Raw genomic sequence first — 16629 nt, 5'->3', positions numbered from 1 at the left:
CAATTAAAGTTGTTCCAGAAGACTTCTACTCAGTATTACACTACAAATTAATTCAAATTATTTTATATACATAAAACTATATATTAGTTTCTATAAAACTAATCATAATTCACATTATTTGCTACTTAAGAATATGCTTCTCTTAGCTAAATCTGAATCAATAAGGCTTTGCTATATAGTTTACATATAGATGGTCCTTTATGAAAGGGAAAATTGCTAAAAAGTTTTAAAATAAAGTTCTAAGCAATTTTTTAAAAATAGAAAAAATATACTTTTTCCCTTTTTAAATCACATAATTACTAAGAATTCTCAAAAATTCATAGATCATGAGGCAAAGTTAGATTTCAAGATGAGAATGGAGATTGTGAGATTTTTTAATATGTGTATATATAAATATACTTAAGTATTGTAATGACAAATTTAAATATGAATTTATCAAATAATTCTAACATGAATAATTTTTTAATTTATTCATGTTACATAAATAAAACATCAATGATTAATATTTTTTCTTAAGCAATACTCTCATAAACATTAGAATCATAACTTTTATACTTCCAATTGGAAAACAACTAGTAAATTTAAGATTGATAATTTTGGTGGAATTTATTAACTTAAGAAATTAATTTATACTTTATACATTAAAATATTAGAAGCTGTTTTTAAACAAAGAGATTCTTGATTAAACTTCAAGACAGAAAGTAATGCTCTACCTACAATAGGACTTGTAAAGAAAATATCAACACATCTTTACTAACATAAAAGCCATTGTGTATTTATTAATCCTTAGATTACAACTCTTAATCCAAGTATTTAAAATAGTTTATATGCCATATAACAATTTGATAAGAGATGACCTGGTTATATTTACCTATGAACAGACAAAAATAATCTAAACTCTTTGCTTAACTGGTTTTTATCAAACTCTTCATATGTACCATATAATAGGGCATTAGATGTGATATCTAACTGCTCCATTAAATCAACTCTTAATTATTTCTATTTAAACCCACATGGTTTAGGTTTGCTCTTCACACATTTCTAGGTGAAGTTTATGCAAAAAAAAAAGTGTCAGGTAAGTAGTTTCAGAAAAACTAAATCAATGCTATATAAAGTATTTATGTAAAATGGCTATAATTTCAGGTTTATCATAAGTGTGCCTTGGCACCCTAAGCAAAATAGTCCAATAACTCTATGCAATCTTACAGATCATTTTCCTCTGTATTTCACAGCATTAAATTATTTAATGTACAATCATTTCTCTTTTTTCTATATTTCTCTCTCTTGGTGATCTCAACAATTCCCATGAGTTCAACCATCATTTCTATGCAAACTACACCAAGATTTACATATTTAGCTTCAGTCTCTCTCCTGAAAACTAGTTTTACATTACCAAATTCCTACCGGATATCTTCTACTTGGATGATATCCCACAGATGTTTCAAACCAACCATGACTAAAACAGAACTCATTATCTTTCCTCCAAAACACTCTGACATTCCTAACTTCCTAATTTCTGTTGAGGGTGACACCATCGTACTTGTCACATAAATTCACAACCTTAGGAATTATACTCAACTCTTCACTCTCTCACACACATACACACAAACACACACACACACATGCAGAAATATACATATACACATATATTTTATATTTAATTCTCTATGTATATGTGAACTTTTGGGGGTAAAAGATGGTTTCATTTTGCTTTTGTAATCCCACAACCTAGCACAATGCCTGTCAATAATAAGCATATAAAAAATACTTGCTGAATGAATTATCTATACTAATGAAAGTGAAAACATGCATAATGGATTGCCTTTGGGTTTTTTGTTTCATTTACACTTCACTATTACCCAAATTTCATTCTGAAAATGAACTTTAAGCAAAAAGACTTAAGAAAAGTTGCTCAATTTTCCCACTGGAATCCTTTCTCTATTCTTCTCTGTAGCATAATTCATGCTGGAAAAAAGTTTGCTTCTCAGATTGATGTCAAGTGCCAGTCTTAAAACAGAGGTAATAACTCTGTTTTTAAAAGGCTGAGATTGAATGCCAAATGAAATATCAGAAGAGCAAATAATTACAGAGTACTAAAGGAGCTGTCAAATTTAAAGGTACTGTAGAACAGCAATACTACCTGGATAATCTTGATTATATCAGTATTTATGTAACATTCTTAGATTTGCAAAAAGCTTTACATACTTTTTCATTTGATGGTCACAAGACATAATGAGATAGGTGCTAATAGTATCCTTATGTAGATGAAGAAACTGAGTTAGAGGAAGTTAAATGACTTGCTCAGAGTGATATAGCTAGTAAGTATCTGAGGCAGGATTCAAATTGATTTGGCTCTTGAGATTCCAAGTCCCAAACCACAAACATTAAATCTACTAATTATTGAGCCCTCTTTAATCAGGTATCACCTAAAGCAATTCTTTTTTCACCCTCTAGCCCAAGAATAGTTAGATTCATGGTAATCTTTGGCAATGATCAAACTTTTAGATCTCAGGGTTCCTTAAAAATTATTGCAGAACCCCCAAATAACTTCTGTTTACATGGGTTATAACTACAGGTATTTACTATATTAGAAATTAAAATGTCTTAATATTATTACAAAAAGTTTTGACCTGATGGATACCTTGAAAGGGGTCTCAAGAACTCCCATCCTCAGAGAACTGCTACTCTATGACTTTGAATTCATTCAAAACCATAGCTTTTGAGCCCCCACTGATGTTTCTTTTTTTTCTAATTAGTCAGAGAACATAATTCAGAGCAAAGGTATTTCATGAAACAGCATAGTAAGAAAAAGATGAAACAGAACATTTCTGCCAGAAACCTCTGGCACACTCTCTTCAAATATATATACCACTGAGGCATACATAGGGTTAATGAAAGAGGGGCCCATACAGAAAAGGAATTAACTTCAGCTAAGTCACATTCATGAAGGAGAAGCTAATTTCTCAGATGTTGCAGTACCATTGATATGTTTTGGTAATGTCACAATATTACTCTTACTATGTCCACTAGATCCCATTGGTCTCAATGTTCCTAGGGACTATAAGGCATGTAGTCTCAGCCAGGAATGGCTTCAGGGCATGGTATCTCTGCTGGGTATTGCTCTGCTGGTCTCAGATTGTTTTGTGATTGATGAAAGCCCACACTGGTGGGCATTGTTCCATATACTAGAACCTGAAATCATCTCTCAAGGATCATATTTTGAAGCAAGTCAGGCTAGAACCTTTCACCAAAAAGAGCAAACTGATAATTCTTTACTTTTAGTCATAACATCCAGCTAACAAAAAACATGCACAGCTCATTCAGACTATCAGAAAGACTAATGGGTGGAGATTTGCTGGTAGTCATCTGCTATGAATAACAGTTAAATCAGGGTAAAAACAACTATTTTCTCAGGCTTATCATGCAAATGAACTTAAACTAGGAAAAAAAAAAGTTAAAAAAGCAAAGGTTCTTTACCTAGAATTCTGCCTTTATTGTGCACGTTTGTCACTTGTATTGTTTGGATGCTATATTTTGGCCACTGAAAAACCTTTCAGTCCTGATATATAAGAATGGGAACATGAACTCCACATCATAAATTATCAGTGCTCATTTTCAAATGTATCATTTTACCTTTATGAAAGTACATAGTATGCTTCCCATGAAGCATGTAATTCAGGGATCATTTACTGAAGACTTTGTGTAATATAAAGGAGAGAGTATGTGATATGAAATCAGAGAACCCAAATTCAAATTTCAATTCTAACCATTTATTGTCTGGATGAATCCCTTAACCATTCCAGAACTCTGTTTCCTGATCAGTAAAATGGGGGAGAGTTAAACTATATTACCTTTAAGATTCCTTCCACTTCAAAGTCCCATAATCTTTTTCTACTTTTTCTTGGTCTCTTCACACTGTGTGACAGTCATCCTTTTGGAATCTACTCCAAGAAGATATGTGAATGAAAACTGATTGGAACAGATGGATTTTAAGAAATGTTTTCTATATAAAAAGTCATTAAAATATTTTGAATCAGGGCAGTATAATTATATACAAAGAGATAGATAACTAGAGTATTAATAATGTACTATTTAAATGATAAAATTCTGAATTTGATTTAACAAATATTCATCACAGATTGAGGCTTTGAGGCAGAAATATACAATGATAAACAAGACACAGTGTCCCTGCATTAAAGAAGTTTACAATCCATGGAAAGAGAGCAATTATTAAGTATTTATTAAGTGCTTATTTTGTACCAGATACTAGGAATACAATGCCAAAAAAAAAAAAAAAAAAGAAAAAAAATACTACCTATTTTCAAGATCCTTAAATTCTAACAGGAAAGAAAATGGGTAAACATATAATTATTCACCAGATAAAATATGTAGGAAACAATTTCAAGGGCAAATCACTAGCAGCTCAAGGAGAAAGGAAAAATCTCACGTGCATGGTAATGTTTAAGCTAAGTTCTGAAGAAATATTGAGATTGTAAGAGTAGAGTTAAAATAGTAGTACCCAGGCAAGGGGAACAGCCTGTACAAAGGCACAAAGGTGGGGAACAGAACTTTATGAGTAAAGAACAACAAAAGGATAGGTTGGCTGATATACATGCATGCACACATACATATAACTATACATACATACATAGAATTCATCTATAACTGTAAGACAGATTATGAGAATAATTATAGATAGGATAAAAGTAAAGCGCTAGGGATGCATAGAGAAAGTAAAGCTTACTTCTGGCTAATACAATATTTGAAAGATAATAATAGTCATTACATCAATCTATTTAATTAAAAAACATTTATTGATAAATCATTCAACACATATTTGCTAAACATCTGCTTGTGTCAAGCAATATAGAAGGCAAAGAAAATACAAATAAAGAAACAACCTCTACTTTCTTGTTTTTAAATTCTGAACTTGGGACCTTTAAAACTCTTTAATCTTTAATACTAAATTAAATGAGTATTTTTCTTTGTAGAAAGTAGGCAATAATTGTATCTGAAACAGTAAATCTACATTATGTACAGTTTGCTTTTCCTTCTGACTAGATAATAAATTCAACATATAAGTAAGAGTTTGCTAAGAATAGTTCATATAGGCTCATAAGTGCTGATTGTTAAGTCTTCAGTGTGAGTATTTCAATCAGCACTTATGAGCCTACTTTCTACAAAGAAAAATACTCATTTAATTTAATATTAAAGATTAAAGAGTTTTAAAGGTCCCAAGTTCAGAATTTAAAAACAAGAAAGTAGAGGTTGTTTCTTTATTTGTATTTTCTTTGCTAGAAATCTAGAAATAACAAAATAAATCAAGCTCCAGTTTGCCTTTGAAATAAATGAACACTACAAACTGGAGCTTGATTTATTTTGTTATTTCTAGATTTAAGAAAGTGATAAGAAACTTGTTAATAATGCACATTAAACTTAAAAGTGTATGAAGACATTTTTATTTTTATAGAATGAGTTGTCAAACATTTCCCAGCAATCTTTTGTTTATAGTTTCTTACCAAACTAAGCAGCCTTCAAAGCTGATCTCTTCTGTGCATTTTCAAAAATTCTCCAATGATCATTTTTATATTTTCTTTTTATTTTAGCAATACTATTGCTACCTACATTTCTCCTCCCAAAATTAAGAATTAAAAAACCTCTTGAAACAGTCAGGGAAAACCATGGCAACTAGTCTATTCCTTCTCTGTTAGGGGGCGGATTGCCTGCTTCATCGTAAGTCTTATGGAATTGTCATTGGTCTGAATCAATCACGTTTCTTAAGTAATTCGAAGCTGTTTTTCTTTACAATGTTATTGTCACTGAATCATGCTTACTTCATTTGGTATCAGTTTAGACAAATCTGAGATTTTTCTGAAACTATTACTTTCATCATTTCTTACAGTTCATCAATGTTCCATTACATTCACATACCAGAGTTTCTTTAGCCATTCTTGAATTAATAGTCATTAATTTTCAGTTTGTTTGCCACTACAAAAATAGCTATTACAAATATTTTTGGTACATTTGTTCTTGGGTGGTAGAAACAATACTCTAGCTCCTATCCATATTTGAGTTAGGCTAATTTTTTCTTTTTCCTTTTAAATTATTATAATTTTTTATTTACAAAACTTATGCATGGGTAAATTTTCATCACTGACCCTTGTGAAACTTTCTGTTCCAACTTTTCCCCTCCTTCCTCCACCCCCTCCACTAGATGCAGGCAGTCCAATACATGTTAACTATGTTAAAGCATATGCTAAATACAATATATGTATACATATATATGCAGTTATCTTGCTGAACAAGAAAAATTGGATTTAGAAAGAAAAGGTAAAAATAATCTGAGAAGAAAAATAAAAATGCAAGCAAACAATAACAGAATGGAAATGCTACGTTGTGGTCCACACTTATTTCCTATAGTTCTTTCACTGGGTGTAGCTGGTTCTCTTCATTATTGAACAATTGTAACTGATTTGGATCATCTCATTGTTGAAGAGAGCCACATCAGATTTGATCATCACATAGTATTGTTGTTGAAGTGTATAATGATTTCCTAGTTCTGCTCATTTCACTTAGCAATTGTTCATGTAAGTCTCTCCAGGCTAATTTTTATTGAGTATTCCTCAAGAATTGATTGGCTCAGAAGACTAAGCCTAAGGGTGTTAACATAACTTCCTAACTACCTAAATATAAAGTAGCTAAGTGGAGCTCAAGATGCACTATGAAGCTTGGATCATGGATCTCAATGGATAACTCAAGCAAGGGAACTCACCTTAGCTAAAACCAACTTGTGATATTCTCAATGGCCATCATTGTCAAATATCCTTCAACTATAGTTAAGTTTAAAAAATACACACACACACACACACACACACACACACACACACACACACACACACACATTTGTTGTTCTTAACTACTGGATGAATGAGGAGGGAGTACTCCTTTAGTTCCAATATCAAACCTAAATTATCAGGTAACTGACTTCACACAGGACCAGGCCAGAATAGCTGGCTCATAGCATATATTGGCCGAGTTCCAAAATGCTTCCTAAAATTAAAATGATTAGATTCTAGAACTGAATAACAAACTGGATCTCCAAATACATGACTCAAGGGAAACATAAAAAAAGATTAAAAAAAAAAAAAGAAATAAAAATTTAATAAAAGATTCAATAAGGTCAAACTGTTTATATTTTCATATGGAAAGATAATATTTGTAATCCATAAGAATTTTATAACTATAAGGGCAATTAAAAGGAATATAAATAGATATCAGATGTGAATATAAGATAACTTTGACTGGACTACAAAAAACAAAATACAGTGTGATAAAGAAGACTGAATTTCAAGAAGGAGAGGGAAAATACAATGGAATACATTATCTCACATAAAAGAGGCACTAAAGAGATATAATGGAGGGAGAGATGGCAGGGGGAGTGGCGGTAACCTTACTCTCATCAGAACTGATTCAAATAGAGAACAATCTATCTTACTCTATAAGGAAACAAAAAGGGATGAGAATAATAGAAGGGTGGGGAGGTGTGGATAGAAGAAAGGGAACTTTGGGGGTGGCTGTGATTACTTTTGAGGAGGGACAAAATGAGGGTAAAGGGAAGGATAAATAATGGAAAAATAGCATTCAGAGAAATAATTATCACAATTATTAATGCAAATGAGATAAACTCACCCATATTACAAAAATGGACAGCAGAATGGATTAAAAACCAAAATCTTACAATATGTTGCTTACAAGAAACATATTAATAGTGCAAAAACACTCATATTAACTTAAGGGTAAACACAATCATTTAGACATGAAGTAATATCAATACTAAACATATGCATCAACTAATATAGCATCTAAATTTTTGAAACAGAAGTTCAATGAGTTACAGGAGGAAATAAAGACAATAAAACTACATTATTGGAGGATCTAAACTTTCCCCTATCAGAACTAGATAAATCTAACCATAAACTAAATTTAAAAAGAAGTTAAAGAGATGAATAAAATTCTGGAGAAATTAGATAAAAGTCAATGGGAATAGAAAAGAATATACCATTTTTCTCATCAGGACATAGTACCTACACAAAAACTGGACCGTATATTGGGATATAAAAACCTTACAATCAAATTCAGAAAAACAGAAATAGTATATGAATTCTTTTTAGATCATTATGCAATAAAAACTACCGTCAATAATAGACAATAGAAAAATAGATAAAAATTAACTGGAAACTAAATAATCTATTTCTAAAAAAATAAGTGGGTCAAAGAATAAATTATAGAAACAATTTATAACTTTTACTTCATGAAAGAAAATGACAAAAAGACAAAAATGAGCAAATGGATAAGCTTGTAGCTTATCTATATTGTAGATAATGCTTGTTGACAGTTTAGATCAATATTATCTAAATATTATAAATTTTGGAGCAAAATTTATGATACAGTCAAAAAACAGGAAAATATATATTCCTAAATATATATATTACATAAATACATACATATATTACATAAATAAAATAGAGAAAGATCAAATCAATAAATTGGGCATGCAGCTAAAAAAAAAAAAACTAGAAAAGCACAAATTAAAAATCCCTAATTAAATATCAAATTGGGAATCCTGAAAATCAAAGGAGAGATTATTAAAATTAAAATTTTTATGAAACTGGTTTTATGAAAAAAATCAATAAAAAGGATATAAATCATTAGTTAATTTGATTTTTAAAAGGAAGGAAACCAAATTACTAGTATCAAAAATCAAACTGAAGAATTTACTACCAATAAAGAAGAAATTAAAACAATTATTACAAGCTATTTTGTCTAATTATATGCCAATAAATTTGACAAAAGAAATGAAATACAAAATTAACATTAACAGAAGAAGAAATAGAATATTTAAATAATCTAATCTTAAAAAAAAAAAGAAAATGAACAAGCCATCAATGAATTTTCTAAGAAAAAATCTCTAGGGCCAGATGGATTCACAAGTGAATTCTACCAAACATTTAAAGAAAATTAATCCTAATACTATATAAGCTATATGACACAATTGTGGTATTTACAGCTAAAGCAGGAAGAGCCAAAACAGAGAAATAAAATTATAGAGCAATTTAACCAAGGAATATTGATATAAAATATTAAATAAAACACTAGCAAGGGCATAAGAGCAATATATCACAAGGATAATACATTTTGACCAGGAGAGATTTACATTAAGAAATCAGAGCTAGTTCAATATTAGGAAAACTATCAGCATAATAGACCATATCAATAACAAAACCAACAGAAGATATGATTTTATCAAAAAATAAGAAAAAGCCTTTGACAAAACATAGCACTCATTCCTGATGAAAACACTAGAGCTCATAATAATAAATGGTGCTTAGCTAAAAATAATAAATAATATTTATCTAAACTATCAACAAGCATTATCTATAATATGGATAAGCTACAACCCTTCCTAATATAATCAGGACTGAAGCACGGATGTCCATTATCATCTCTATTATTTAATACTCCACTAAAAATATTAGTTTAGCAATAAGAGAAGAAAAAAAATTGAAGGAATTAGAAAAGGCAATGAGAAAACAAAAGTATCACTCTGCAAATAATATGGTATTATATTTACAAGCCCTGGAGAAGCAACTAAAAAATTATTTGAAATAATTAACAACTTTATGTTTTGGTAATATATGGAAATACTAATGATTTATTTTGTATCATTATTAAATCATTAGTATTTCCATATATTACCAATAGAATCCAGTAGAAAGAGATAAAAAGAGAAATTCCATTTAAAATAATTGAAGAAAATATAAAATACTTGGGAGCCTACCTGCCAAGAGAAACTTAGGAATTATACGAACACAGTTAAAAAACATTTTTCACACAAATAAAATCGGATCTAAACAGTTAGAAAACTATTCGTTGCTTATGGGTAGACTAAATCATTATAATAAAATTGACAATTCTACTTAAATTTATACAGTGCCATGCCAACCAAACCACCAAAAATTGTATTATAGATCCAGGAAAAAAATAAATAAATTCATCTACAAGAAGAAAAGCTCAAGAATGTCAAAGGACTCAATGGAATAAAAATATCAACAAAGATTGTTTAGCTGCACAAGATCCCAAAGTGTATTATCAAAACAAGAAATAGGATGGTGTAATGAAACCTAAATTATAAGGAAAGCAGAAAACTTGGGAAAATTTTTAAAACAAGTATTTCTGATAAAGGCCTCATATAACGAACTGAGACAAATTTATAAAAATACACCGTCAAAGGTCAAAGGATATGAATAGGCAGTTTTCAGACAAAGAAATCAAAGCTTATATATAGTAATATGAAAAAAAAATGCACTAAATCACTACTGATTACAGAAATGCAAACTAAAATAACTGAGGTGGCACATCACACTTATCAATCACACATATGATTCTAGACAATCTCAAAGTAATAATGATGAAGCATATTGCTAGACAAAAAACTGGTATTGCTTGAATATAGATTGAAGCATGCCGTTTTTAACTTTCTTTCTTTTTTATCCAAGTCTTCTTGTAAAAAGTGATTAATATGGAAACATTTTACATGACTGCATATATATACACACACACACACATACACACACACACACACACACACACACACACACACATATACAAAACCTATATCTGATTGCTTACTGTCTCAGTGAGGGAGAAAGGAAAAGAGGAAAGGACAGAGTTTGGAACTCAAAAAAATTAAAAACAATGTCAAAATGGTTTTAACATGTAACTAAGGAAAAATAAAATAAAATGATGACAAATTTATAATATGATCAACAATGTTAGTGTTCCTGTTTTTGCTTCCAACATTTTAAGTTTATCTTTTAATGTCACCTTTGTTAATCTAATGGGTATGAAGTAAAAACTTATTAGTATTTTCATTTAAATTTTACCAACTATTATTGATTTGAAGCATTTTTTTATATATGTAGATACCTTACTTTACTTCCTTTGAAAATTTTCTGTTCATTTACTTTGAGTATTTATTTATTGTAGAAAGGTTTTTGTTTTTATGTATTTGAATCAATTATATATTTTGGATATGAGACTTTTATAAGAAGAATTTGCTGCCAGGATTTAAAAAATTCATTTATTTATTTTTAGGTTTGGATGTACATTCAAGATGAGAGAGAAAAATCAGAACAAAAGGGAAAAAATAAGAAAAAAAATTAGAAAAAAAGGGTGAAAATAATATGCATTGATCCACAATCAATCTCCATAGTGCTCTCTCTGGGTGTTTTCCATTCAAAGTTTATTGGAATTGCCTTGGATCTCTGAATTGCTTAGAATAACCAAGTATATAATGGTTGACTATCATACAATCTTGTTGTTGCTTTGTAAAATGTTTTCCTAGTTCTGCTTGCTTCATGTAGCATCAGTTCATGTAAAATTTCCCAAACTTTTCTAAAATCAGCTTGTTCACTTTTTATGGAACAATAATGTTCATATACCATAACTTATTTAGTCATTTCCCAATTAAATGGGCAGCTACTCATTTTCCAATTCCAATCCACAAGAAGAGCTGCTACAAACATTTTCGGCACACATAATTTCTTCTATGATCTCTTTGGGATACAGATCCAGTAATGGCACTGCCTGATCAGAGTATGCATAATTTTATATCCTTTAGAGAATAATTAAATTGTTCTCCCATATGATTGGATCACTTCACAACTCCATCAACAATGTATTAGTGTTCCAGTTTTCCCATATCCTTTCCAACACTTATAATTAATCCTTATCCCAGCAACTGAGGCCTTTGTGCTTATCAAAGACTAGACTTCCAGGTTCAAATACTTTTGAATCTTATACATCTAAAAGGTTTCACTGATTGACCTCTCTAATTTTTAACTACTACTAAATAATCTTGATTATTGCTGGCTTGTAGTATAGATTGAGATATGAAACTGTCTTTATTCATTTTTTCCCATCATTTCCCTTGAGATTCTTGATCTTTAGTTTCCCTAGATGCATTATATCAAAGGAATATTTTGGTAAATTGGTATGATACTGTGGATTAATTTATGTATTAGTCTTTGTCATTTTTATTATTCTGGAAGGGCTTATCATTAGCACTTAATATCTCTTCAATTATTTAGGACTGCCATTTTAAAAAGAGAGAATATTTTCTAGTTGCAATCACAAAATTGCTGGGTAACTTGGGAGCAAAATATCCAGATATTTTATACATTTTGCAGCTATTTTGAAGAGAATTGCTTTTTATACCTTTTCTATTGGAATCTGTTATATATAGAAAGGTTAATTATTTAAATGGATTTGTTTTATATCCCATTACTTTACTGAAAAATATTTCAATTTTTAGTTGAATTTTTGAGTAAAATAACGTTATCTGTAAAAAATAATGATTATTATTTCTTTTTGCTTATGCATATTCCTCGAGACAACTAGATAATACAATGAATAAAACAATGGAGGAAGTAAAGAAAACCTAAGACCAAATTCTGCTTCAGACACTTAATGACTATGTGACTAAAAGCAAGTCACTTCACTTACCTCATCTGTAGAATGAAGATAATAACAATGCTATTTCACAATATTTTTATACTGATCAAATGAGAAGGTATGAATAGCTCTTTGTAAATATAAAAACACCACACAGAATGGTAGGTTTTATTATTATTTTAACCTCTTTGCTAATATTTTACCCATAGCTTTGCATCAATGTTCATTAAGAATATTGGTCAATAATTTTCTTTCCCAGTTTCAGCTCACCTTGGCTTATAGGTACCTTATATAAGACTATATTTGGCTCATAGAAGGAATTTTGTAAGATCTTTTCTTAATCCATTTTTGTAAACTATTAATGTAATGTTAGACTTAGTTTTTCTTTAATTGTTTGATATAGTTCCCCTATAAATCTATCTATTTTGGGATGATTTTGTTCATTATTTAAATTATTTATTATTTGGTTGATTTTGATAATTACATTTTTTTACAATTATTCATCCACTTTACCTAAGGTATCATTTTTATTGGCATATAATCAGGCAAACTGTAATGCCCAGACTAACTTTCTGGAGGATCTCTGGTTAAGGTCTTAGTCTTAGGTGAAGAAGTGATGAAGGCAGGAGAGCCACCACGAGGATAGTCAAGGATGGAGTCTGGAATCTTATCTATTTCAAGTCCTCTTAGCCCTTAAATACCTTAGTACTATTACATCACTACAGCACACCGAGCATGTGCCAACTATAGAACAATTACATCATTATAAAACACTAAGTATATGTGAACTAGAGATACATTATCTTATCAATCACACTGAGTAAACAAATAGCCTGCTGTAAGAATCCTTGCTTCAAGTGTACCTTTCCCAGAGTTCCCCACTATCTGTGGTCCTCTACAGCAAATGATTTTTAAAAAATTCTTCATTTGTTGTGAATATTCTTTTTCTTACTGATAGCAATTTTTAAAAAAAATTATGATACCTTACGTTTGATTTTATATCTTACAAACCAATTCCTTGTTTTATCATTTTAATATTTTTTATTTTTGTTTTTAAAATGTTTAAATTCAAATTTGGTTAGTTTTATTTATTTAGTCAGGTGTTTTTTGGTGGCATGCCCAATTCATTGGTTTGCCCTGTCCCTCTTTTGCTGATGAAAATGTTTAGAGATATGAATTTTCCCTAAGGATTATTCTGACTGAATTCAAAAGACTCATGATGGAGAATGCTATCCACATTCAGAGAAAAAACCATGGAATCTCAATATAGATCAAACCATACTATTTTCACTTTTTGTTTTTTCTTTCTTGTGGTTTTTCCCTTTTGTTCTGATTCTTCTTTTACAACATGAATGATATGTGAATATGTTTAATGTGAGTATACATGTATAATCTCTATCAGACTGCTTGCCATCTTGGAGAGGGTAGGAGGGAAAAAAAAATCTGGCTAAAAATTCTATAAAAGTGAATGTTGAAAACTATACATATAAATGGAAAAAATAGTATTAAGTAGGGAAGATAAAGGACTATTGTCTGTGTTTCAAAATTCCTAGTATCTTGTCTCCTTCATATTTTTTTTCCTTATTGAAGTTATCTGATTTAAAAAAATAATTTGTTTGTTGACCCCCTAATTCTTCAGAATTAAATCATTTAATATCCACTTAAGTTTGAATGTTTTTAATCTTTTTGTTTTTCTCCTTCTATTGTAAGGAATTTATTGTGAAGTATGATCTAATATTACTATTGTACTTGATCAATTTGCTGTCATTAACAGCTGAAAATATACATAATTCATTATCTACCTATTAAACAATCACGAGAAATTTATCATGTCTACCTTTTCCGAAACTGTATTTAATTCCTAAAGTTATTTCCTTTTTATTTTTTTGGTATGTGTTTATCTGAAAATTGTTATAACGAGGTCCCTAACTCATATTTTTGCTATTTTAGTGCAATAACCTTTTCCCAAAAATACTCATATACTATACTATATTATAAGCATCATTGATTATTATCATCACTTCATTATTATTAGTGCCTTAAGTATAACTGATTTGCTCTACTTTTTTCAACAGTCTCTACTGTTGCCTGATCTGGGATCATTTATATATGTCTATTTAAAATGATTACTATGTGAAGTATAGAACTTAATTCTCTTTAATTTGAGTGCTTTATATTATTAAAATATATTTATGGATTGCTTAAACAAAGTGTACTTCATACCCAAATTACCAAGTAAAATTATAGACCAGAAGAAAAAGAAAAAGACTCTGGCATTTAATTAGACCATACGTATGAATACACACATATGCATATAATTTTGATATTTTATTTCCTAATTGTAAATGCTTAAGTACATGTACAAACAAAATTAGCTGCTTATACAAGGAAAAAGGAAAAATATATGATACGGCAAAAAAAATAACAAATGATTCTTCTTAAATTTTATTAGCAATTTTGAGGAGCAATTTTCTGTTACCTTTAAATGACTGCAAATCTCTAAAAGTAAAAAGCGGTTTTGAAATGATCCTTCAAATGTTAAAAGCAGGGGAAAAAAGCTCTTTTTTATTAGGGGGTAAAAAAAGTGTTATCTATAGAATTATTTGAATAAGTATTACAGATTGAAGAAGTTAGCTTTACAAAACATAACTATGAAAACTTAAAATTAAAAAACATTTTTATTGCATTTAGAATACTATTATTTAAAATTAAATTATTTAAAAGTTTCAGGCTCTGTTCAGTATTTGAAATAATTTTCCTTTCTCATTCCACATAATTATTATGCATTAAACTCTATGTATAAAAAAGGCAGATCAAAATTTAAGTGAGTATTAATCAATCAGAAAACAACTTTTTCCAAGTGGAATTGTCAGTTCAATAAAGCATTACTGAACCCATTAGCCTTACTAGAAGATGATTTCTATTCCTTATTCTATATTAGAAAAAAATAATTCTACACATCTTAGAACTCCTTTCTTTAAGCTACATCTACCAATGCTGTAATAATTATTGTTTTTATTATTATTTTTCTATTGACTTCATAAGAGCACTCAAAATTTTAAATATGCACCTAATGTGTTTATATTGGTGTGGACATAAAGCATAACAATATACCCCATTAAATTACATATAAATAGATTCATTTAGGTAACAGTATGGTCAAACATGTTTTGTATTTATTTTTGTTTACACTTGGGGGAGAAAAGCATGAAAAGGTCAACACTTGCTTCATTAAATACTAAAGCCTACCTTAGGAGAAGATGCGAGATCAGCTCCTGCAGAGACCACAGTGATCTCTCTTGTCCTTCCTTCTGTCCTTGGGAAGCGTCCTGGTGGCTCTGGGGCCTTTCTTTTCATTTTCTTTTCAGTTTCTGGTTCTGGAGTTGGACTCACCCAATTATTTGGATTAGGGATTAGTTTGGGTTCATAAAAAGGATTTGACCTAAGTGAAAAAATAAAAGAATTGTTGATAATCATTTTAAGTTTTTTAACTCCTAGATGACAAAAACTGATATTAGATATCTTATATTTTCATATGAAGTTAGAGTTTTCAAATATATTCATATATGTGATTTCATTTTATCCCAGAAACAATCTTATGGGATATGGAGGAGAGAATACTGACCTGGCTCTTAAATTAAAGCAACTTTCACTCAAGAAAATAATAATATTCTGCAGTAAAAAGAATTCTTATTTTAAATAACAGAGAAACAACATGAGTAGTGGAAAGAGTACACGCATTGGAAACAAGGCTTTTTTTTTTTTTGTTACTCTTTTTTCTGACATCTCCTGGCTTGGTCACCCAGGACAAGTCATTTAACCTCTTAGTGGCACAGGCAATTCTGAGAATATGTTAAGATTGAATTCTAAATAATGAAATCACAGATCAGGACAAAAAAATAAATCTTATAGTGTTATTATGTGTAATTGAAAAACTTAAATTTATCAATATAAATAGGGAAAGTTTTTAATTTCATAGATTATTTGGCTTATAATTATATATGAAATATTGATGGAATTGCTCCCAGGAGCAGGCATTGATAGGAATCAGTTTAGCGTTTTGGTCCCATTCTCTCAGGAGGTCTTTCAGTTAGAAATTCAAGTTATAATCAAACC

At 29.7% G+C, this 16629-nt stretch overlaps 1 protein-coding gene across 1 annotated transcript in view; it reads right to left on the bottom strand.

Annotated features, from left to right (window-relative positions):
• Positions 1-16629, bottom strand: part of EHBP1 (EH domain binding protein 1) — a 342552-nt gene that overhangs the window by 151194 nt on the left and 174729 nt on the right. The window contains exon 11 of the mRNA XM_074287029.1: positions 15763-15955. Coding sequence (XP_074143130.1) covers positions 15763-15955 — 193 coding nt within the window. The remainder of the gene's footprint in view (positions 1-15762; positions 15956-16629) is intronic.

Source organism: Sminthopsis crassicaudata, chromosome 2 (genome assembly GCF_048593235.1).
Source record: "Sminthopsis crassicaudata isolate SCR6 chromosome 2, ASM4859323v1, whole genome shotgun sequence".
NCBI classification, from domain to species: Eukaryota; Metazoa; Chordata; class Mammalia; order Dasyuromorphia; family Dasyuridae; genus Sminthopsis; species Sminthopsis crassicaudata.
Note: the sequence above shows the minus strand (reverse complement) of the source record. Positions and strands in the feature narration are given on the sequence as shown.